The sequence below is a fragment of the Phalangium opilio genome, unplaced genomic scaffold (assembly GCF_054372755.1).
Source record: "Phalangium opilio isolate 3A_F unplaced genomic scaffold, DU_Popi_V2 ptg000024l_1, whole genome shotgun sequence".
NCBI lineage: Eukaryota > Metazoa > Arthropoda > Arachnida > Opiliones > Phalangiidae > Phalangium > Phalangium opilio.
This window is the reverse complement of record NW_028324155.1, coordinates 2849568-2875822: the sequence shown is the minus strand read 5'-3', so window position 1 is coordinate 2875822 and position 26255 is coordinate 2849568. Positions and strand designations below refer to the sequence as shown.

Below are 26255 nucleotides of genomic sequence, written 5' to 3'. Positions count from 1 at the left end.
GGATGGGTCTGGCTAGCTGCTAGGGATCTATATACCATAGATGGGCGCGTATTGAGATTACTGTAAACAAACTGAGTCGTAACGCCTGAATGAACGGCTCTTGACGCGGTATCCGAGCCGATAGAGACATTCTTAATTAAAATAGGGATGGTGGGGAGGTTGTGTGAGGGAGATTTTCTCTCTCTACCTCTCTCTCCCTGATGCCGCGAGGAGACCCAGGGCCGGTCGGTGCCCGGCATATTTTAGGTGATACTTTTCCGACGGGGAAAATATTCGGATTCCGATATTGAAAGGGTTAAAAGAGAGAGAGAAGAGCAGATGACGGCGTTCGAGCGAATCAACGCCACGGAGAGAAAGAGAGAAGACTTCTGGGGTTGGGAGAATATAGGGGGTTAGATTAAGAATGCCGGAGAAATTTGGTGGCGAAAAGGATTCGGGCTTTGTTCCCCTACCCTTTGACGTTTGCAGAAATTATTAAGTTAATATAAACGCCACCCCCCACCGCCTGCATGCACGCTCCCCCTTCATCCTTCTCTTATAAAATTTAAGTTGCGTTGGCGACTGGTCGTCTCTATGGATGTATACGATATACTTCTCTCTCTCTCTCTCTCTCTCTCTCTCTTGGACTCCAATCGCTTCCAATTACAAATCGCCGCTGCTCAACATAACTATTTTGTTCTTCATGCATATTAATGGCAAGCGCGAAGATTTGTTAAATGAAAAGGAGCCCTCATTCCGCACACACATCGGACCTTCCAAAGCTTTCCCTCCTCACTTCGTATCCCCCAACTAGATGAGAGACAGAGAGAGAGAGAAAGAGAGCAGACCCTCTTCTCCGAAATTGAATTCTTCTCGGACGAAGAATCAACATTTTTAAAACGCCTTTGTCGAATGTTAAAGAGTTTGAGGGGATACAACGGGAAAAGGGTGGGGATGGGTTTGAAAAGGCGGAAAGATGGTGGTACAATTTTAAAGGGCTTATATTGTCTGAGATGCTGAGAGCAGATTGATGGAATTAAGATTAATTCCACGCCGTTTTAAAACAACACGGTCCTTCTCAAAAGTTTACGCATATTTCTATATATGATTGATAAGGAGCTCTCTCTCTCCTCGTGCAGCGTGTATGTAATTTCTTAATGGCTCCCTTCTTAATTAATTCCGGACTGTTTCCGAACGAGGATATTAAAAAGGTAAATATTTTTAATTAAAAAGAGGGATGGCTCTCGACGTAACAACCCGATACAATTCCCGAATGACCCACGCGCCTTTACCACTCACTCGATATGTCGAAGAACTACCTTTCACCGTAAAAGACCCTGCCTTCCTTCCTTACTTGCTTTACCAAAACAAAAATTAACTTTTCCTCGGAAAAGTCCCACAATAACAGTCGCGGGATATATATACACCACCTTTCGGGATGTTCGTGAATGAGTATGGAAACTGTTCGTCCAAACACAAAATCGCGACCCCCCTCCATCCCGTTTTACCTTCTTTTAGTCTCAACGGGCCTCTAAGAGTATCTCCCCATTGGCAAAAAGGCATAAGGAGCGCGCGAGAAAGAAGATGAGGATGGAGGGAGAAGAAGACCAAGAGTAAAAGATTGGAAAATCTGAAAGAGAGAACGCGAAATGACGAAGAAAAAGAAACGTGTATGGTAGATGAAAGAGTGCATCCCAGTTTCATTCTCATTTCCCCCTCGGTTGCTCCGTACCCCCAAAGAGAGCGAGAGAAAGAGAGAGGAGTAAGAGAATAATCGAGGACGTTTGTTGATGTGGAAACATCACTTAATTGAGACGCTCCGTAGGCTTGATGGAATCCTAAACAAATCCGGAGCCGCATCATCGCCACTGGGACGGACCAGGGGGATGAAGACGAAACGCACCTTATTCCATCCCCATACACGCTTCTCCGTCCAGCACCATCCAAAAAGACAACGACGAGAGAAAAGGGTTTTCGAAAAGAGCCGCGCGACTTCCCAATCGCGTCATTAATATGCAGTGGCGCGAGCATTTTCCTCCTCTCCCCCGGTCTCCCCTTCGCCTTCCGATATCAGCTTCCTCCCCTAAGTCAGGACCCACCCACACCCATTGGGTCTTTTCTCGGTCATTATGGGATTTGGAGACGCTGGGAATTAAGGGAGTGGCAAGGAGGAGAGAGACAGAGAGAGAGAGAGGTGAAACGGAGAAAGAAGAAGCGAAGACGAAGAAGCTAAGGATGCTTTGGGGTAAGGGGTAAAAAGGAACGACGGAAAAGGGGTGCCAAAAAGGAAAATCTCGAAAACTGCTTTTCCTAACCTCTCCATTCTCCTTCTTTCCCTTTCTATCTCTCTCTCTCCCTCTGAAGGAATTCAATTTTATGAATACAGATTGTTGTAATTGTAGCATGCGGTAATTAAATGTTTTTAGTTCACTGAGAACGGGAGAGAATGAATCCTTCCCCTCTTTCGTCTTAGATCCTTGGCACCCTCTATTCAGGTCCCTTTCCTCCAGCAGGAAACGAGTTATCAGGAAACCGAGATTCATCCCCCATCACCCGTATATATACCGAGGCTTAGAAACCTCTCCCAGTACGCGATAAATGAGATCCTAGGCCCGCTATTATAATCCTTTCCCCTCTACAATAATTCTTTTCTCTCCGGCCTGTCCTGTCGTCCGAGGATCGGACCCTCTTCTCTTTTCTTTTCCTCGTTGACTTAAAGGATAAGGGAAGGTCCGCGTCGTCCCCCATTCCCAATCTGGAATAGTTTTTCGACGCTAGCCCGCGGGATTGAAAATTAGTTCGCTCCGGTGTCAAATAGACTATAAAATACCCGGTAATTGCTAATTAAAATACGGATTACGATCCCCCGGAATTAGTAGCCGACGAGGACGTGAAATGGAATATTCTTACCCGCCAAAAAATAATACCACTGATGAAATAAATCCCGAAAACATTACAATCCTCTTTTAATTCTAAACGACGGAAAAAGATACTTTCATTTTACGCGTTACAATTAGATAAGAAAGGCAGAAAGAAGCTTTCTAAGAGAAGTTGAGACCTGCAAGGGTTTTGAGAAGCGAATAAAGTTTTTTTTTTTTTGATTCCACCGAGAGGTATTTCTATCTCCATTCCTGACTGTTTTAAGTCCCACCCCGATTTTTGCATGATTTCTTAAGAATTCGTGGCAAGATTTCTAGCATTGCTAAGACAAGGGAGAGCTTCGGCTACACCGATAATAGAAGTTTCTCGAAGGAGATAGCTGGCGCAATCTGATAGAAAACTTCCGGGGAGAGTGGAGAGTAAGTGTTAATCCCGAGCTGGCACGCTAGAATTCACACACCATCGTCTACCCTTTTAGATCCTGGCTGGAACGTGGCAGAACTTTTTCAAGTAGGAGAGAAGGGTGGCACGAACGAATGAACGAACGACAACGAAACAATTTCTTTTCTTACGACGGAATCGTATACCTTTACTAAAGAAAGCTGGCCAGTCGCTAGCTATTTCCCTAATACGCTAGTGTACTAGTAGCTCATCAAGGCAAGAGAGATACCCTTCTTCTTCTTCTTCATCTTCACTCCTTCTCCGAGTCGTGTCGAAAACGAAAAAAGAAAAAGGGTTGCTAGCTATCTTGGATGCTGTGTTAAGACTACTGGAGATTCTATCCGAGCTGGGAGGAAAGGTCCGTGAGAGGTCAAGCTCGGAGACGAAAAAGGAGGAGGGTATAGTATAGAAGGAAAGAGTATTTAAAACGAGTTGACTTTTATTATCCGACAAAGCTAGCTAGGAGAAAAGGAGGGCGGGCAGGCGACTTTCACGAGCGACTAGCTTTCAAAAGAGTGTCATTCCAGATTGGACGGAAGAAGAAAATCCTAGAAGGGAATAGTGAGGAAAAAGGGCAGCCACTGTTCCGGCCTAATACACTTCCGAAAACCATCCTGTAAGAGGAAAACGAAAAGAAAAATCCCGTCCACCAATCACCTTCATTCTAGTGTATAGCTACGTTGTTCTCATCACCACTTGGCCGGTTCCTTTTCATTCCGGCACCACCAAACTTCTTTCTCTTTTTAAAAGAATTTCGGCCTCATCGGACCCCTCTCTCTTAAATAACTTTTTTCCTAACCCTTTCTGTCACCGTCTTTTAATTCTATTTCGCCCAGTAAAATCCGAGAATCTTTCGAGCTTTCTTAATTCGGCGAGGGTCCATCGAAGCCCATTCCACTGATGGCCCCCCAGCACCTTTTATTCAGGCGCGTCCAGCATTTAGCTCACTATAGCATCAGTTTCCGACGAGCTGGGCGGCGCCATCGCTTCCGGAATACACCCTTACCCCATCCCGTTCAAGGAACCAGCTAGGGCATGCGGAGTTAGGGCTTGGTCCAAGATTTTTCCCTCCATCCCTCTCTTTTCAGGTCCACTAAAGTTATACGGTGAATTCTTCCAAGCGCAAAACGAGTGGGGAAGGGGTCCTCATCATCGTTGAGAGCGTCATAATAGAACGACTAATAATTTTGCCGAAAAGATATAATAATCTCCCCATCCTTTTTACCCTCTCTCTCCATGCCACCATCCCTTTTTCCATCTGCCGCTTGATGACTTTTATAAAATCGGACACTGAGCATCGGGTTTTACGTATAACGAGTCGTTTTCTGTCATCGGAGTTCATCAACTCTTTTAATAGAAAAGTAAAGGAAAGCGAAAGGTTCGAGTCCCCTTATGTCCAGCAGCGCTGACGTCTGTCTACCTCTCACCCACGCATACACCATCCTCATCTTAACTCTCTATCTAGGATGGTGATTATAAACTCCTCCTGTCTCTCTTCCTACATCCCTATAGCTCTTAAGCTTCTTTAGAAATTGGGGATGCTAATATACAGCATCCCTTACCATCCGGCCTTTAACATTTTAACACGCTCGGGAGCTAAGGTTCTTTTTTTTTCCTCTCGTACACATACGAAAGAAGCTTTTAAAAAGGAGAAGGCAAAATTGTCGACAAAACGGATTCACCTTTTCGCGCTTGGAACGCCACCGAATACTCTTCAAGGGTCTTTGCTTTCGAATAAGAAGAGTATAAGCGGGTAGAGACATTCCACCCTGAGATTTCAATAACTACAAGGCAAGAATTCGTCTAATTTTGTGGTAACGCAACGCGTTCTTCTCCATAGTGAAAACAGCGATTGAATACAAAAATTTCCCGTTATAAGCGGTGGTTATTTCGTAATGAGTTTTTAGCTAAAGTCAAGTAGCGTTCGTTATTATTAGCACGAGCTTAAACTCAACATAGTGTTTAGGGAGTACACGAAAGTCCGGGGGATTTAAAGCAGTTACACGAGGAAAACTTTTTCGGGATAATAGAGAGAGGATTTTTGTTAGACTATCATCTTCCCTGGACCCTTTGGTTGGTATATATTTACGGTACGGTCCAGCAAATCCCAGGAACGAAGCGCTGGTCCCTTTACTGACATTAAAGGGCTGGCTTTTATACAAAAGATCGGGGTCCGTAATATCATCAACGTTTATACACCGTATACGTATACACTTTTTTACTTATTTAACTTTGATAGTCATTAAAGCTCTTTACCTTTTTATAAGAGCGGGGTAATAACATTATAATACTCTTGGTATTTCGTATGAAAGCTTATTGAAAAGATGTTCGAAATTTAAATACCTCGAGCTGCATGGACAGGTAATTGGATTATCTAATGTTCGTTTTAGGTTGAATGTAAAAGAAATTAGATAAAATGGGATGTAAATCAGTGTTAAAATTTAGGGATTTCGTATTTTTTTTAAATCAAAATATAGAAAATATAAATTTCTATATCAACGCCTGTAAAAGTGTTTCTGCCCCTTTACTTCAAAGTACGACTCAAAGGCCAACATCAAGGGGCAAGTTTCGATTTTCCTTACGCCTATTTTTTGTACACTTTGAAAATTATTTAAATCTCAAAGGCAAATTTAACTTTAAAATATCATTACGTAAGAAAAAAATGTAAATAAATAGTTAAAAAAAATTAATATGAAGTTGTGGATATGCATAGTGCATATACAGCAAGTTGCTAATTGATTCTCAACCTACACTTTCTATATACCTTAAAGCACTCAGAGATGGTAAATTTTAATAAAAATATGTTTTCTTTCACCATCAAATTTATAATATATGTGTGATGGTTATAAGTAAAGCGTGGAATACCAAGAGCTTCTTCCACTCTCTAAAACATAGAAGCTGATCAACAATTCATAAAACAAAACGGGGAATATATAGAAAAACAAAAGTATTTTAAGTATTAAGTCGATGGTTTGTTGCGAGTAAAAACCTCTTAACTACCTTTTCTCCACACCGTAAATTACCAGGTACATTTAAAAAAATTGCAAATAGGAGAGAAGAATGCACCATTTCAACTCGAGTATCAAAACTTAAATGTACCTTCCCTCCTATCAAATGTAATACCTCTTACGTTATTATTACACTAACTTTCGCCGTACATATATCAGTAATTAAAAGCGATTACGGCTAAAAGAAGCCATTGCATTATGGGTATTCTTCAGAAAACGTTAAATCAACAAAGTAAAGAAATAATTCGATAGAACCTAGCCATTTTTAATCCAAGTGTACGGCGACAAAATGCATGCAAAAACAAGAAGACGAAAGGGAAAATCTTTACAATTGTCGTTGGAGCTAAGCGTTTATACTTCGAGTTGGGGGGGATAGAAGCCCCGGTAGGAATTAAAAGAAATGTAAAAAAGGGTCGGGTGAATAGATAAAAGGTAGTAATACGCGAGAAGGTCTTCATTATTTCGAGTGCCTAATTGCAAATCAAAAGAGAAGAAAAATTAAAAATTCAAAGCGAGATATAAATCCTTTCCGAAGGATTGTTGAAGTAGTAAAAATACTACCTCATAAGGTATATTGTATGAAAAAGGATAATATAAAGAATGGGGGGAAAACAATAGAGTCATCCGGTTTTTGAAAGCCGGCGGGGAATAATTTTTAAAACTTGAAATAATTGAAGATTTTTCTTTCGTAAGAGCTAAGTTATTGCTGCAAGTTTTCAAGGGGTGTAAGGGGTAAGAGAGAAAACTGCTAAAATATTTAAATTTTACGGGACCGTATATACGAGCGTTAGATACCAAGTTTTCTTCATCTCAGCTTGGGATATAGAAAGGCGAAAAATACATACGGAAACGGTATTCAGTACCGTAAATGGGTTTCAAAAACCTTTTTATTTCCCTCTTTTTAAAGTCATAATGGGAATTAAGAGCGTCATCCTGGTTGCCCGCTTTAATAAGTTTTGCGTAAACAATACTAAGCGCGTATACTCATGCAACGTGTGGGCTGCATGGAATCCACAAATATTCATATCAGACTTACCTCTGGCGTACTTCTTTTAAATTCCCGGCTGAGTTCGACGAGTTTCTTTCTTGATATTTCACTTTCATCTTGTCGGTTGGCGAGCTCTGTGGCGGTCTCGTCTAGTTCTTTCTACAAATTATACAAAAGAAAAAGAAAAGAAGATAAAAATACATTATTTCCAGTTCTTTTATATAACTTTGTTCTTAAGGTAAAGTAAAGATATATTTAAGATTGTCAAGAAATAGGCTTAATTTCCTTATTATTAAGTACCAGTCAAGTTTTCTAGTGCGGGCCGACCAAGTGCATACTCTAAAACTAAATTGATTGGCTTAGAGACGGCAAGAATTAGGCTTAATTGGGCCGTAAATATCACGTAACACGTTTTGTTTAGTATCTGATAGCTCGCAACGCGTCAATAACTGTTGGCTTACGTAAACCAGACTTATCTTAGAAACTGCGCGAGGCCCTTAACGAAGACCTTTCAACAAGTGATGAGTTTAAGATGGGGCTAGGGGGAAGGGGGGGACATAGTACAAGACCTATAAGGTATTGAGAAATATTTAGACACGAGGAAATCATAACGTAAAGCGTGACGCAACCAGAAAGGCTAATAAGGAACTCGTGTCGAACCTGACCTGGCTGGGGGTAAGTTATAGGGAGGTTGTCTGCAGGCCGGTGTTGTCGTCACCCGAACGCCGCTTTCCTTCGCTTAAATCACTCGTTCAAACCCCTTTATCACTGCTTAATCTTAAACAAGTACCGCTCACAACGCCGAACGGTTTATACTTCGAAGCGAGCTTGTTCAATAGATTAGCTAAGAATGAAGGAGGAGAGAGTGAAAGAGAGAGAGAGAGAGTTTGTGTTGGGAAACGATGTATACATACTCAAAGAGAGCCTTACTCTATCTAAAGAGGGAAAGACTTAATTAAAGCAAGGAAAAGGCGATAGCCCGGATTACAATCGGGAGAAGCTAGCAGCTATAGCGCCATGAGAGAATCTCTATACACGCAGATGCTGATAAACGTTGCCAGTCAAGATGCTAAATTTATACCTAAATGTTTAACCTGTTACGCCCGCTCGCCCCCGCGTCCGCTCCAATGTAACATAACCAACGCCTAAAGAATCATTCGCCTGTTTATTAAAGGAATTAATGTTAAGTTATTGAGAGCGTCGCGCGACCAGGGAAAACTGAAAAGCGGATAGAGAGAGAACGAGAGAGAGGAAGAGCAGTTAGGCCTTAGCGAACACAATCGGTTAATTTTGGTTAACTGCATGAGCCAAGGCCTTGGTGGTGGTGGGGTGTGTAGCGCTAATAGATCGCTAGCAGTTAACCCGAGTAAAATGACCATAAATTCTGTCGGGATTTTCCAAAATAGCCTCACGCGTTTGAACAAGGTATCTTTAAAAGACAAAACCCTTCCCTAAGTCATTACACGCCCCGTTCGCCGAATATTCCCCATTTTAACCCCTAACCTATTATCAACGGTCATCGAATTAAGAAAACCTTAGAGCTCGTTTACAGTCCCGGCTATTCTATTCAAATACGTTTTGAAACAAACCCGAGTTTAATTTATACGAATAGTTCTAAAATTCGCCTTACACTTCTCCATTACAAAAATAAATTTTAAAAATTTTCGAAAATAAAAAATTTGCTATAGTTTACGATTCGGATACCATGAAGGTTTAGGCCTAGCTTAAATTTTATTTTCTCTAATTGCTAGGCTCTAGGTTTTCTACCCAAAAGGTTCTTTATTATCATTTGAACCGAGCTCCGATGAAAGGCAAGCTAACCCTACAGCTTTTAAAAACCTAAAAGCTAGCTAGGGGCTTCGGGGAAGAAGAATTAAGGTGGATGATAAAAATTATACGCCAAAAATCCTACAACACACAAATTATAAGCGTCATTATAAACGGAAAAGGCGCTGGCTGCTGCTCTAGGAGCATCTGGAACGATAGATATCGCGGATATAAGTTTTTTTAACGTTTTTACTAATAAATCTGTCACAGAAACCGAAAATGGAAGAAGGAATGAAGGGCTTCTTCGTTTTCAGGGGGGCCAAATAAACGAAATCGCTCGCAACACCCTTTTATATTAGTTTTTAGTTTCCCCAACTCTCCGAATGCTATAAAATAACTGCAGGATCATTTTCATTTATAGGAAAGATGGGCTGCTGCATGGCCTTTCTTGTCCGCCTGGAAGCCAGTCGAATATGGTCGCAAAAAGGTAAATTTTTCGCCTGTTGGAGGGTAAAAACGATTAAACTCTGTTACACGCAACATTTAACCAAAGTATGATGGGAAGGGAAACTTCGGCTATTGGTTGGGGGTTTATATCCCTGCTTGAAATTTGTTTCAACACAGATGCAATGCAGTGTAGCTCCTATGGATCTCCCTTATTAGACAGGATCGCCATTGGCTCTGTGTTTTTAGCTGTTTATGGCGGAATTCTACTTTTCTAGTAGCCTGTACTCGATAGAGTTGCCTTATATCCTCCATGAGTTTAGTTTAAATTGATAATTTGGGCGGTTTTTTGAAGGTATTTGGGCTATACTTCCCAATAAAAACATCTGGCATCCCTTATCATCCTGTTTTATTAAAATCCCAAGAAAACACAGTTTCAAAATTAAACACTTTTATCCTCGATCAGTTAAAGATTGATAATTTGGGCGGTTTTTTGAATGTATTTGGGCTACACTCCCGAATAAAAACATCTGGCAACCCTTATCCTGTTTTATTAAAATCTCAAGAGAAAACAGTTTAAAAATGAACCTTTATTTTTTTTTTTCTTTTTAGTATGGTACAATTCAGTTCGTCGATAAGCAGAGCTCAACACGCTAGCGTCGTAAAAATGGATAATTTTTAGCCTATAGGGTCGTATAGAGAGAGGAACGAACCAAATACCCGCGCGATCTTTAGTAAATGGGAAATAGGAGAGTAGCCATTTCCCGAAGAAGGAATTATTATAGCTGTAATCGAGAATGCGTATAATTTACCCAAGAAAATTGAGTATAAGAATAGAGATTTTGTTACACAAAGTTATCAACGTCAGTAAACACAGCGCGGTAGGTATATATTTTCGGGGTTAGGTTGAAATAAATTCGGGAGAGGGTGAAGGAGTAGGAGGATATGAAGGAAGAGGAAAAAGGAAAAGATATAAAAGCGTTTTACATCGAGTTTAATACGAATCCGCCGAACTGTATTAAAAACGGTCTGCCCTCCTCCTCTTCCTCTTCTCCTCCTTTCCTATACGCGGGAAATAACCCGTTATTAAATCGAGTGGGCCGAAATTGTCGCAGGAGGTTCAGCTAGGCTAAACTACGATATCCCGAGAGTCGATAATAAGGAAAAGGGATGCGCCAGTTTAGAGCCTTTTAAGCCTTGGCTGTACTAAAGGCGAAGGACCTGAGAGAGACCGAGTGGAAGAAAAAAAATATAAGGCTATTTACGATTTCCTGGTATCGCTGTTCGACACGAAGTACGTCGCCGGGTCGCCCTAGTGAGGATATTTTGTACCTTAACCTCTTTGGGTGTATATGTTTTTATGGGTATATATATACACCTGAGGGTATTTTTAAACGGAAATTTTGGGGGTTACAACAAAATTAAACGTCCCAAATTCACATCTGATCATAATGGAGTTGGCTCATAGGCTTGTGATGATCAGCCTAAGAAGTATGGATGGATTGGAAGGATAATATTTCTTAGAAGCTGGTGCTCCTTTTAAAGCGGGTCTCCTGGTGTCGAACCTTAATTCTAACTAAACATTTTTTTGACCACGTCCTCCAAATCTTTATGGTCAGCCCCTTAAACTGGAATGGGGGGTCCGATACATAAAATACAGAAATGTATTCTTGAAGAGGGGAAAAATTAGATATGGTATGTCCGTTTGTGGTCCATAAAAATAAGTTTTCCTTTTAAATATAAACCAGAAGAACTCGTGTGCATGGTATCATAAAATAAATAAAATAAAAAAAAAACTCCCATGAAATTTGATGTTTTCAAATCTTCCAATTTTTCGAAATGTTTTTACCTCTATAAGAGTCTTAAAAATACAATTTTATTTTAAAGAAATATTTCATACTCCTTGTAAGGTACTGATAAATACTTTTTCCCCAAATATATCCCATAAAAAATATATTTTATAAATTCAACTCGTGCCGCTTTATTTATAATGCGCCGTTTTACGACATTATATAAGAAATATTTTCAAGATTGAGTTTGCTTGAACTATTTCTTCCTCTATAGGAAAATAGTATAAAGGATGCCATAAGTCTAACTTTCACGATAGATTAAACTGCGAATGATTTAGAGGAAGAATTGTGAGATGATTTCAACGTATAATCAAAACCACCCTGGACGTGAGAAGTTATGATATACGTGAGTGAGTGGATAGAAATTTGGAAAAATTCGCGTTCACGACAACTTTATAGTAGACCATATAATATTATTCCAGTTCACAAATTTTGCACGAAAAAGCTACGCCTATAAAAACCCTTTTTTATTTATATGTTAAATTAATTCCCCTTAAATTTAAAAAGAAAAAAAAAGAGGTTTTTTCTTTTGATGAAAATTGAGGACGAGGTTATCGTGTATTTCAAATTATAACAACAAATTAAATGGTTTTACCTCAATTTTTCATGACGGGCGTATGCTCAATTAAGTATATTAAAAGTTGGTTATAGTTTATTTAGGAGCTAGTCGCTTTTATAAATAATCGTTTCTTTTCATTACTTACTTAATTAAATAATTAATTAATTTAAAAAAATTAAATCGATAGACATTAATTAGGTAATTGAAATTAATGTTTTTAGCTTAATTGAAGCTAAAATTTCAGAAATACAGTCTACATATGGATATAGATAATTTACGTTTGATTATATTTCTAAATGGCCTTTTTAAAATTAATTGCGCGATAAAGTAGGTCTTTGGAAGCCCATATTTTAAAGTATAAATTAAAATTATATTTGTGTTTGTCTCTGTCTCTGTAAAGATTTTGCAGCGAATACCAGCAGGTTGTTGTCTGAATGACAATTACATGTATGTAAATTCCATATTTTTAACGCAATAAATCTTACACGAACTTTAATTGATGAACTTCTAAAATTATCCTTTATTTATAAAGCATCCAGATGGAGGCACTTTGCAGCGCGCTTCTTTCGGGGGACCATCAAGAAAGGAGAAAAAGATAAAATTCGGGATATTCCCTTCGAAGGAGAAGTTGATGGCGACAGAGGGGTGGGTTTTGGAATCCGGCGATCCACAACAAGCTATGATACAATTTATACTTAAAATAATATTTTAAATTATGGTTTTCCCAACTATGGGGTTTTCCCAGGACCTTTTTTCAAAGATAAGCTTTGAATTTTTATGGTTCGATTATTAAATACTTAAGTCAAACATGATTTATATGTAAAGAACTTCAAGAATAACATTGTACTATAAACTAAAATAAGAATTGTCGTATAGCGAGGCTTGTATTTGCACAGAGATACTGTACTATTGCGAAGGCTATAGTAATACATTTGAAAGGTTCGACTTATGATTTTGTTACTAGGGTGTAAAAATATCCTTTAGCCCAGCAAAGTCATAAAACTTAGGAGTGGCGGCGATTTAGGGGTTCGTTTGATAACCATTATAGGGGTAAAAACTGACCTTTGAGTTAAAAGTGGTTACTTGAAGGTCATGGGAAAATTTCTTAGCATTGAACTCTAGCTATAAAATGAGCACTTGTTTACCATCGGACATTATAAAACGAAAGGTTGTTAAAAAATACTTTGAAGTTTGAAACTTTTTAAATGTGTTGTTTTGGAGGCAAACTATAAATGTAAAGATATGTGGGTAAGGAAATTTTGATGATTGCATTAGTTATTGATAAAGACATATACAGAAACGTTAGATGGTGTTTCAATCCGTCGATGTGATTATCACAAACTCTTACTTTGTTAGTTTGTTATAAAGAATTTGCAACAAGGGAAAACAATAATAGAAGAATTCAATCTCCATCTTAACTCCATCCCTTATCGCAATCAGACAAATGAATTAAAAGCGGGGGTTCAATCTAACTCCCATTTTTATCTAATCTATGTATCTTTTCTTTCCTCTTTAAACATCGAAAGCGATGAAAGAAAGGTATAATTTCGAAAGGGTATTTAAAATTTGGCCGTAAAGTTACAACGGAAGGGATTCGTTCATTCCGTTTGGCATAAAGTGTGTCCATCCAGAGAACTACACTACAGACATATCTAGAACAAGGCTTAAACAATTAAAAGAAAACTAGACAGGAGAGAGTGTGTGTGTGTGAGAGAGAGAGGCGCCAAAATGTTTATTTGATAAATCATTGCTTTTTCGAGCTAAGGGAGTTTTAAGTGTGTATAGAGAAGAGAGAGGTGTTGCGAGCGAAGCAAGCTCTCTATATGAGAAATGGTCAGGAAATAAAAATCCACCCTAAACTTTTGGCGCGAGGTTCGGCGTTCACACCCCCTAAAAGCCAACGCCATAAACAATGGTCACTAATTTATCCTCCACAGTTCACTCCCAACTTATTTTTAATTCCGTAATCGGGAACATTTTTCTTCCAACTTAATAGGTACAACGAAAAGGATATTCAGAAGAAGAAGGCAGCTAGCCGGTAATGCCCCGAAAAATACAAGCGCCTTACCCTTTTTATTTGGGGAGGAAAAATGTTTATTTTTATATTTGGAAATAATAATAAAAATTCACTCAAGCTCTTATACACAATCGTCTTAAATATGCCCATATATCAATCAAACCTGACTTAAATAGAGCGCAATTTCCCTTCATTGCGTTTTTTAAATGTTTAAAAGATCATCCGATAAGCATCGGCGCCCAGTTTTTATTAAAATTAATATTCAACGTGGGTACGCGTCATTGTTTAAAGGGTAACTGAAATATATATTTATTTTGTTTTTATTTTTGGAGAAATTAGATTGTTTTGACGCGACCCGTTCATATGAAGAGCCTTTTTCGCATCATTTCCAACTCAGGAAATAGTTCTTAATTTTGTTTATGTTGTGAATTCATATTAAAGGAACCCCGTGTTGGGACATTTTAATTAGTTTCGGGCGCCATTTTTAAAGATGGCGGAAAATCGAAGCCATAAGGACAGTCTATAGGATATAGGTAACCATTATACTAAATATTAGTGAAATCGGTTGAATCGAGCAAACGTTATTTTAAAAACTAAAAAGAAAAAAAAATGTTTTCTTTTTACATTTTTGGCCGCCCAGAATTTTCCAAGATTTCTGTTTAGAAATATATCCCAATTAAATATCAAAATCCCAATAATTATAGGCATAATTTCGATTAAAAATCAATACGTTATTAAATCACAACATAAAGCTATCACAAATCCTTACGTCCCACGAGTCTTTACTTTAAACACATAAAGGTGGGCAAAAAACTGTTTAATAAATCCACCCCATGCAGTAAGATTAAACGGATAAAAAAAAACCCACCGATGATGATGCCATTTCAGGCTCCGTAGGAGGGGGGGGGGAGGGTATAGTGAATGTCGGTGGTGCAGAGATAGGGAGGGTAACTTAGGCTAGAAAATTATATAGGTATTAAAAAGGGCATCTCGATTTGCACGCGTCTACTCTTCTTTTGACCAACCATAACATTAACGCCGCGGCGGCTACGGCTACGGCTATGGCGTCAACCCACACAATATCACCTCGGGTTCCGGCCGGCCACGGAGAACGGAACGAGTCGAGAAAATCTAATGGAGCTAAAAAAATAAATATAAAAAAAATCCTGTACGCATCGCATCGGGTATTCGTGCCTCTAGAGATGCTAAGCACGTTTACTTCTATTCATTCATTAAATCGCCGCTAAAGTGTGTTAAAGGCAGAGTTATTTCATTAAGGGGCTTATATAGAAAACGAGGGAGGAGTTTGGACGATTTTTCCTTTCGCATCCCGCCTAGGGAGAGTTATTTTATTTTTTAAATATTATTTTTCATTTCTTTTTAAATGTATAAAGGCAAGAAAGATTTTTTAAAAAAAAAAAATAAAATTTTTATAAATTGTATGGCACGCATTGGGCGTTACCGATTATTATTATTACTACACAGTGGTAACTGCGGTATGATATGACCACACCACACCACACCATACAGTCACGCGAGAGAGGTATATTGTACCACCACCACTACCAGGATTCAAAGCCGCGAAGGCATCACGAGAGGAATTTATGTAGATTCGTTTACTCGTGCTTGGAACGCCAATATAAACCTCTTCCACGTTCACACACACACCCACCACACGTCAAGCGAATACAAGCATCGCTTCCTACAGAATGATGATATACCCTACTAAACCCTTTCTCTATTCGAGCAACGCTTAAATGTTTTAAATACCAAGCTCAATATCGAATATTTCAATTTTCTCCAAAGAGATGATGAAATGAAGAATCCCCCCAGACGGAAAAATGTCACAGAACATTTCCGACTCAAAATAGTCCAAAGAACACTGTCCTTAATTTATGGTAGATCCTGTAAACTTGATGCCCTATTAATGACGTACATGTGGGGTATATTAAAATATCCAAATTAATTTAATAAAATATAAAGAATAAAATAAAAGTATCTCTTTTCTTGACTGTATAATCTGTAATCATTATTATTTCAATTTTTTAATCATAATCCTTAAAAAAAAGTGAAATTTTTCTATTCCTAAGTTCCCCCCGGCCGGACTAATATTAAATTTCCGGCGGTGGTGGGAGGGGGGGGTTGTAATCCGGCGCCAAAGGCTTCATTTTTGGCTCTGATAAGCCTGATATCAAAGAGAAAACAATTGCCTATTAATAAAAAAGAAATTTATCCGGGTCATACATATTTAATAATACCGAGAAGAGAAAGCGGCGGATGGTTCTTAGAAGTTATAATAAATACAAGACTAACTCCACGCATAGCATCCTCCTCATCCCCCCTATATTTCATCTTCTCCCGATTACTCCCCATCTTTCCTCCAAAGAGAGGAGATGGGGATGAGGAGTAAAAAGAAAAGCGGTAACGAGCAAAATATTCAAAAATGGGGTATAATTTCGGAAAAATTCAATGGCCAAAAAATCCTGAGAGTTGTTTCGTCTCGGAAATAAAGATTCAATGAGATGAAGAGCGCCTGGACGCTATAGAAGTCCGGGAGGATGCTTTTTTACAATAGGAGAAAAGGAAGAGCCCTTCGCCTTTACTAGATTAACACTGTGGGAAGTAGAATACTGGTTATCCCAACATCCCTAGTTGTACCTTCTCCCCCGTTTATCTATTCATTAACAGATCATCCTCGTACAATTCCGACAATTTCTCTGGAAGATGCCGGGAAGGGATTGGGGCGAAATAATGAATGCCACCCGCACATTTTTATCCTTTCCGAATTTTCCGAAGCGTAAGCCCGCGATGAATAAAGAAAAAAAAAGAGGAGAAGAAGAAAATAATAAAAAAAAACGGAATTTGCAGAAGCAAATGAGCCGATGGGAACAATGTCGTTTGTATTACTATGCGACAGCCTGGAAATAACGTCCCGGAGATGGCGACGCGATCGCCGCTCACCCCCCCCCTTATCCCCCTATCCTATAAAACCATAACCGCGAATTATTAAAGAATTTTTTCTTTAACGCGAGATCGTTCGGGAGTCAGAGAAGCTGAGAGAGAGAAAAAAAACCAGGGGAAAGACTACGAAGTCAAAGGGTTTTGAGGGGGAAATGAAGAAAACAAGACTTTACGTGGTGTATTGGGTACTGACACCGCCTGCGTGGCTTATAAAGAGAGAGTTAAGTGGTTTATCGAAAATTCCGAACGAAAAAATTCTTGTATAACTATACCAATACGTAAGGGGAATAGACCATTTCGGAAATTACATGCAGAGAAACCAACACACAGGGGTAAGGTCGCCATTAGGGTATCCCAAGTCTTGCCAAGAAGCACCGCTAGAGGCGGGGCAAGTTGGTTAGCCTGCCAAGGGTAGTGAACTCGGGCTCCGTCTGGAGTTGCTTCTTATCGCGAACAAGATCACCCTTATTAAAAAATGGCCCTGAGCATTATAAACGAGAAGATATGTCATTTTAGGTGATTTTTCAATTAATTATAAAAGTAAATCCGGAGAAAACGAACCAAATGCTCCAAAGCAAGAATCTAAAGTGTAGACTACAGAGCTAACATGAGCCAACTCTTTCTGACCCCAAAATTCGTATTTTCTCTATTGGGAATTACACAAGCACTTCAGCTTCTCTTTAAGCATCTCGAAGATTTCTGACAGACACGGCGAACAACCGAGTCAACCATCCAGGGTAACCGATTTAAACACTAAACTAGATTTTTGACGGGCCAAATTTACTATACAAACCATTTTTGAAAAGGATTCTTCTACCCCTATAGAGATCGTCGTATACTGGTATACAAGGGTGGCGACAGTGTCGTTACAAGCACCAGGCGGGGTTACCCCATTATTGAAAAAAATTTAAATTGGTATGGGAGTAATACAAACGTAATTTTATTTTGAGGCGTTATTTAAAACCCTTCCCCATCATAAGTCGGAGAAATGATACGATATTTCATTCCTTCAAAAAAAACCGAGTCGGAAAAGGCGAATTTGGGTAAAGAAATCAAAGATACGCGTGATTACCGAGTGAAAAGGGGTGAATGTTGAATGCTGTTCAAAAGGGGATGGAAGCTTCTTTTAAATTTTACACAAAAGGAAGTAAAAAAATATATATTTCTTCCGATGAATTATGATTATCGTTAAGCATAAGTTTATACGATATGTTCTCTAAGTATGACACTATCTATAGTTAAATCGTAATGCTATCAGGTGACTTACAGCTCGAGCTAGTTCGAGAACGACAAGCGAGAATTGCAGACTACACTCGGTGGTTAATTTTGCAGTCCATTTTCTCCTATTTAGTCTGTTCTAACTAAGCCTTTGACTGCGCCTCACCAGACGTCGCTTTACCTCGAATCTATGACCTACGTCGCTTTACCTCGAATCTATGACCTACGTCACTTCATGCCAAGCTCCAGTTTGTAACCAGTGACAAACTTATGAAACATATCTTATGAACAGGCATATAACGAACAAAAACACGCGCAAAAAATGAATGTCGAAATTTTTTGAGACACGTGCTAAATAGGAAGATATTTATGGGGACACTGTATTGAAAAATGCTTCTGTGTATTTTTAAAAAGACTTATTTTAAAAACTTGAAAAGGGGTTGAACTTATATTCACTTTCATGAACTATGTGTGTGTAATGATTCAAATCATAAATACGTCGGTACAATTTCTTTTAGTCACTGCAAGATATTTCAGGCTGAGAATTCAGCTTTAATAACGCTACGGCGTAGTGATATTGGGTGGAAAAGCGCGTAAGAACTTTACGAAAGTTTTTATGAAATATATAACAAACAGTATTGATAGATTTCTTTAAAACTTCGATTAAACTAGACATTTTTTTTCTTTTTCAAAAATCTATAAATGTGGTAGTGGATCTTTTTTTGACTGTATAAACCTTCCCCATATCTTGAAAACTAGACCTATTACGTCAAAATTGCGCCATAAATAACATCCGAACATTTCAAAATGAGAGAGAGAGTATAAAAAAATCATATTCCCTCGTGCCTTGGGGATACGAAATTAAGGGGTAGAAAAAATAATCAATATCTGGCATTTGATGATCAGCGTATTCCGTTCGGCATACATTATTGAAAGAGTGCGTATAAGATTGGGGGAAGAGGGGAAGTAGAGAAGGTCCTGATTTATCCCGAGTATACATTTGAGGAAACGAGAATGAAGGCGAGGGGATGAGTGTAAGCTTATAGAGATGAAGATGGGACGTACGCTGAAGGAAGAGCGGCAGGAGAGAAGCAGAACCGAACCGTACAAAAGTAAAAAGGGTGAAGATGAACCCTGAAGGGTTAGGAAAAGAGAAGAGGAGGAGGAGGAGGAGGAAAAGTCCGGAAATAAAAAAGCGGAAGTAGGATGGAGGCGGAAAGACGGAGGATGAGGAGAAGGGATGGAGGCTGGATGGAGATGGGGTAAAAATCATCCCCGAAACATGCATGCTATATGGAGATTGGCGAACTGTCTTTTTTTTAGACATTTATATTAGTCGCTTTAACGACGATAATATTTTGCCCAAAATCGATAAGAATTCAACGCCCGTAGCTATATCCGCTCATATACCCTTCATCTAACTCGGTCCCGGGCGTATGTATGACTTATGGGAGAGAGAACTTCCAAGTTCCAAGAAAAATATTGACCCAAATATAGTTATAGAAGAGTGAATATTTTTCCGAGATCTCTAGCTGACTGCTGATTCCCTTTTTATTCTTGTCACACAAAAGGAAATCTTCCGAAGCTATAGTACCATAAATCTTCAATATAAAATGTCACATTACGAACCAAGATGGTATGGCACTGATGCTGTTTTTCTAAGAAACTTTATCCCTTCCCTTGGGCCTTGGTACGAAGGCCAAAAAACGTATACATTTATATATTAGAATCTAATATTATATAAGGATATACGGATGAATTCCCCTCCCCTAAAAAAAAATATTATTAATTTCCGAAGATCAAAGTTTCCGACCCTTGTCAAAAGATGACGCTAGCATCTCGAAGATACGTCTTTTACGAAAAGAAAACTTTAAGGGGCTTTTAGATTTTTCTTTTCGGGATCACTCTCTGCTCTCTGCGAGTCAGTGGGAGTATGCCCTCAGAGAAGGTAGAGAAATTCCAAAAACGTGGCATTGATAGATAAACTCATAGAGATGCAAGAAAACGGTTGAATTTTCAGCGTTGAGTACACACTGCTCTATGACAGAAGCAATTCGCACGTGTGATGGGGTTAATAACTGGTGGCGAGGTAAACTAAAATATTACTGACCCCGTGTTAACCCTAGAAGTTAAACAGCGTCGAGTGTGGTCAAATTGAATAACTCCTTCGCTCGTCGATAGGGTCGCCACGTACCATTCACCCTATCACACATGCGAAGGGGGAGATTGAAAAAAAAGGCGCGAGACCTGCCTCGAAATAGTTTGTCTAAGGTTCTATGTTCTAATGCCTATGAATAAACCGATCCATGTGGGTCACCTTACCTAGAGATTTCCAAGGGCCCACTGAAGTCTATGAGCTCTATTTACGCTGGCCTACTGGAATCTTACCCAGGAAAAAAAGTTGGTATACAAAAGCAAACTGCGACTGACTCAATAAACACTTTCGCATATACAGTCCATAGACAGTCCCCATCTTTCGAGAAAGACTAGGAACCACAGCGATTCCATTGAGATTTGTAACAAAAGACCACAAATCATTGATTAATTTGGAATCTAGCGCGTAAATAAACCGGTAGTTTTAAAAGCGAAAGAGGGCTAAGACTTCTTGGAAATCGTTCGAAAGAGAGCAAAGCTGGCTAGGGTTTGAGAATTTAAGTTCAATGATCAGTGATTCGCCGATTCCCCCTCTAATTGGCCTTATTCCTGATCAACGCCACCGAGGCGTAGCGGCGACTTTTGGAACTATAATAATACGGTAGCCAATTACAGGTGGCGGTGGAGTCGATGGACTCTGATGGAGATCTGTTATTTTCTCTATTTTGAATCATGTGAATAGCCAAGGCTTAACAAGCGATATGGTTTCAAAAGTATTAAAACAAAGTTGATTTTACCTCTCTTATTCTGTCTAATATTATGAAATAAGACTTTCGGAGTAAGTTTTCATTCGATTTTGGTCTATTTGGAGATTATTAGGTTAATAATAATTAGTTAAAACATGTTTTTTGAAGTTGAAGCGGTAATAATCAAAACAGAGAAAATAACAGATCTCCATCAGAGTCCATCGACTCCAGCGCCACCTCTGATTGGCTACCGTATTATTATAGTTCCAAAAGTCGCCGCTACGCCTCGGTGGCGTTGATCAGGAATAAGGCCAATTGGGATTTTGTGGAAAAGGCCAGCGGAACTTTACTTCCACAGAGAAAATACGAGAAAGGGAAACCGAATCAGACAAGCGAATCTAATCGGTGGGTCGCTTTTCGTGGTGAAGCAATAATCGTTCTTAAAAATCGATTATCCCATGCAGCTAGTGAAGCTCCTATCTGTCTGTATACGTGTAACAACGGAGAGAAGCCAATCCTAGTCTTTGTAAGTACTTGTATATTTTCAATGGGGATTCCAGCGCTCGGTAAAGAGAATTCATTGGGACTCAAAGAGGAGAAAGATAGGAAAGGAAATGAGTGGAACCCTCCTTCTCCATCCTATCTTCCCGCGAGACCACATGGCCACACATCCCAAACATATATATACGTAAACAATTATTTTTCCTTTCCCGGACCAGCCAAACCCCGCAAACCCACAGTCACACTCCCTTTTCTACCCCCTTCTACCTCATTCTTTAACTAACCAAACCGCGCTCTCATTTAAAATCAATAAAAGGGATTTCGTACGTATCCACCTCTGTTTTAAATAAGTTTCCTTTCAATGTTTTAAACAAGACTGTTAATAAAGAGATTTCAACGCCCTTTTCTATGGTAGTACTAAACACGAATGTATGGACGTTTGGACATTCGTCACAAATAAGTTGACTATATATTATTTTAGTTTAGCTCATATTCTCTAGTTCATTATAATAGCTAATTTGATATGGCACATTTTTAATATTTGAAAGTGAAATTAAACGCAAAAATATAAAATCTCTTTGAAAAACAAGGAGGAGCTGGTAATAAACATAGTCCTTGGAATAGAATTTACGGTTCGGTCTGCAGAGATAAATTGGATAAAAATTTCACCTCCTTTTCTTTCTCGTAACTTATATGAACCACTCGCTCGCGTAAAACATTTCGTTGAGCTAAATTAGTGGCAATTGACAAATTAACTTTTATTTATTCTTTACAGGAAGTGTAATAGCCAAATGCGGCGGCCCACCATCTTTTTCCCTCCCAAGTTTTCTTGAATGAAACTAGACTCCAATTGCAATGAAATGGCGACAAGCTGTGGGTGGTTATTTTATACATACTACAACCGCGTACATACGTCTCTTACAATTATAGAACAGAAATTAAGACCGGAAACGATCGTTCAAGCCGCTTATTATTGCATCAAGTACTTTGACCATTAATGTAAATAGGAAATTTCTATACTCGTACGTATAGAAAAGGTCCTTAAAATGTCAAGACAAATCGGGAGTACAATTTTCCCTAATCCGAAAAAATGTTTTCCTTACTAGAACCAATGCATTTAAAAGCTACGGATACCGGTTTTTGTTATTAAATACACCTCATCCCAATAGTATACACCTCCTTTTATAATACTGCTTTTAATTCAGTGGATAAATGGAGAATTTCAAGTTCAAAGTCTACCAGTGATAATGTTTATATAGCATCTTCCCTGCCTTTCTCTTTGGAATATTCTAACCTTGGAAAATCGAGATGGAGGAAAGATAGGAAGAGAAGAGAAGAGAAGAGGAAAAAGGCGGGCCTTATTTCACTTCTATTCCTAATTAGAGCAACGATCGCCATCTAGTCTCTCGTTTTTACGTTAAAGTTGAATTAAGGTACTAGAAATTAAAATTTTAGAGTGGGAGAGAGAGAAAAGAATTGAATTTCTACCAAAAGGAGATGGTTTTTTTTTAGTTTCTTTTTGCCTTTCGTGTCCATATTTTTCTTTACTTTTGCCCCCCTCCCCGTTTCCCTTATAGCGCCCACCATTTTTCCTTAAAAAGCGATTAACGCAATTAAAACTTGGGGAAACGATAAATTAGAACGGAATTTATAGCGGAGAAAGAGAAATTAAATAAGGGGAAAGTAAAATAAAAAAAACGAAACGCACATTTATTTCTGCGTTTCCAGCTAAGAAGGTTATTATCAATAATTAAAGAGAATTAAAGTTAAAAAAAAAACACAATAAGGGAGAAAGAAATTAAGTTCTTTTAGAAATATTATTTTTAAGAAAAATCCCAATTTCTTAGAACTTGGAATAAAGAATTTTGTTAAAGGGAATATAAACTGATTTCTTTTCTAAATTATTCCGGGATTGATAAGGTTTAATAAATTTAATTTAAACAATGTTACTTTTTGTATCATTAAAAAAGTGGCGTTAAATCATAAGGGCAAGGGGCCCTTGGCGTCCATGACGCTAGTAACTGATTTGTTAACATTTTTTCGTTCCTATATATTCCAAAAAAACAAACCGCAACAGAACTATTTCGCGTCACGCAGACATTGTGTCCCCCCTTTCTTTTTACATTTTCTTTCTCTTTTGACATTTAATACTGTTGACTTTAACCGATCAAATAAAAAATCGCTTTCGGAAAAACGCATGGTCGTGAAGGCAGGCAGGCAATAGGGCGTCAAGAGGAGACGCAAAAAGTCCCTATATATATTTGCGGTGCAGAGGTGAAATAAAAAAAAGGAATATACAGAGGACTTCAGTTGACGGAATAGCAATGATGTCAAAAAAAAACGTCTTAAACGCAGTTGGCACTGCAGGGAGGGGGGTCCTAATATTCCTCCGGACGACCAGTAAAACATCAAACAAAGATGGAGAGTGAAGAAGAGAAATAACAAACCGATGAGGGATAAGGGGGAGCAGGGGAAAGAGGGTTTCAGTTCTGGTCTGAACGGCGTCGAAAACACGGGCGACCAACAGAGAAAATCATTGTTTCTAGACAAGGAAAATATCAAACGTATATAAAAAGTCAACGCTAATTATTATATCCTAACTGTTCATCGAGAAATATCGGGACTCGCTATCGTGGGAAACGAGCATATGACCGCATGCAGCCAGAGACGACATCAATTACTTTTTATGGACTAATCGTAAATACAGAATGAGTCACCCCCCCCCCACCCCATGCATGCACCATACGGGCGGCGTCTAAGACTAATAATGTGTTCCAAATACTTGACATAATCCAGATTCATCGAATGTGATTTTCAAATATCAAGTTTCGACTTTTCGATTCGTCGGAATGATTAGAGTATATGATTTTTTTCCCTCTACCATTCTTTATGTATTGGCGTATAGTTAATTGAGTAATTAATGTCGCGCTCGGTTTGATTTAGAGACAACATCAGTAGAAGTTAATTAAGATTATCTTTATCGTTTCGTATTGTCTAATATTTGGCTGTGCAAGATGTGTTTAACAACATTTTGTAAAATAAAATATTTTCAGTTTGATCTCTCATTTTTATCGAGTGAAAATAACTAATTCAAATCAGTTATAAGTCATAAAAACATTCTCACACCCTTTTCCCATTATACAGGGTGTTTCTAATAAGTATGCCATAAGTTAAAGGGTGCTGTGTTCTTTGAGTGAAACTGAGTTAAAAGTGCACTAAGAACATGGGGGTCTACAACATTTTGTTACAAAGAAACGGACTCTCAAACATTGATAGGCCCCTAATAGTCACGAATTTGACTTAATTAGTTTTACTTTTATGGCAGACTTATCATAAAACACCCACCCTACACTGCATTTATCGGAAATATAAAAGTAAAGTTAAGAAATAAAAAAAAAAAAATAAAACTCTTCAGCCCCTAAAGGGGTCCATCGTTCACGGCTTCACTCCAAAGAATGAAGAAATACGCGGGAGAATAAACCGTGAACAAAATTCGAGAGAAGAGAAAAAAGGTTTCGGTTAAAATGGATCAAGTTTCAGTTACGCATAAACATCGAGAATAAATTACCGCATGAACACACCGAGCGAGAGAGACCAAGAGAGCTTCGGCATCCCAAGAAAAGATAGAAAAGGGAGAGAGAAAGATGGAAGATCAAGGAGAAAACTAGCTCTATAAGGAGTTTTTCTTCTTCTTCTTTTGCCCATCCTACTCCTTCTTCCATCTTTTCCATATAGTAAAAATGCTCGATAGAGCGAAAGGACGCGTTTTTATACTTTCCAAAGATTTTAAAACATTTTTATCCATCCTTCTCCTTGCTCTTGAGCTTCCCAAAACTGATGCACGCGCCGGAGAGAGAGAGAGAGAGAGATAGAGAGAGAGAGAGAGAGAGAGAGAGAGAGAGAGAGAAGAAACGAACCCAAAGGCTATTCTATCCATGTTGGAAACCCAAAAAAAAGTCATGACTGCGCGGAGGGAACTACACATATAGAAAGAGAATCAGTTCCGAGGAGGTTTACGGATATTTCTAAAACGTATTGGTACATAACCCTATTTACTTATGCTTTCATAATCTTGATTCTACATCTAGGAGCTAAGGGGAGGGGGGAAGGAGAGAGACATCATCCCATCAGCTCTATCCAAAAAGAAAGAATAAAAAAGATGGGTGTATATATATATTTATATATAGAAATTCCATGGATCGCTTTGGGCATTAAATTTAAGTCCGGAGACGTTTTCTTGATATACGAGCCTCCTCCTTACTCTTTAAGATAAAAGAAGTACATTTTTAAAAAAAAAAAACTCATCCCTCCAACATCCCCGCCGATAGTTCTATAATCTTTGCCAACGATAAACGCTAGGGATGAAAAATATGTAAAACCGTCTTTTGGGGGGGGGTGGAAAAGGGCATCTTCATTTGCATGCTGATTTGTCTCTACGCGACCAGAGACTACAGCCATCTATCGGCCACCACGCGGGGGGTTGGGGTGTATAAAAATACGGAAATTCCACATAAAAAATTCCAAGGAGTAAAGGGGAAAGAAGGAGGAGAAGGGAGTGATTTTATTCGGTGGGTAGCTAGCTCAACGACGAAAATGGCTTAATACAATCTACCCCCTTATACTTCTTCTCCAGCACTCTTTATTTGGTGTCTTTTGGTCTAGCATCATTCATCTCTGTCAAAAGCAAGGCTAGCATTGTTATTAATATCTGCATTTCATCAGAATCCTTTGGGGCCAATGGGACCTGCCTATAAAAGAGTGAAAGGGGGTTGACAAAATTGGGTTCTTTCCATGCCCCAACT

General features: G+C 38.8%; 1 protein-coding gene and 1 long non-coding RNA gene across 7 annotated transcripts in view; one reads left to right on the top strand and one right to left on the bottom strand.

Annotated features, from left to right (window-relative positions):
• The window catches only part of ct (homeobox protein, cut), a 368988-nt gene that overhangs the window by 293342 nt on the left and 49391 nt on the right, over positions 1 to 26255 (bottom strand). For all 6 annotated transcript variants that reach the window (XM_089867871.1, XM_089867875.1, XM_089867872.1 and 3 more), the window contains exon 2: positions 7345 to 7455. In XM_089867871.1, the coding sequence (XP_089723997.1) occupies positions 7345 to 7455 (111 nt within the window). The remainder of the gene's footprint in view (positions 1 to 7344; positions 7456 to 26255) is intronic.
• On the top strand, positions 9517 to 10485 carry LOC149692156 (uncharacterized). Its single transcript, XR_016382905.1, has 2 exons — positions 9517 to 9550; positions 10120 to 10485. It is a non-coding gene; the product is annotated as an uncharacterized LOC149692156 (long non-coding RNA).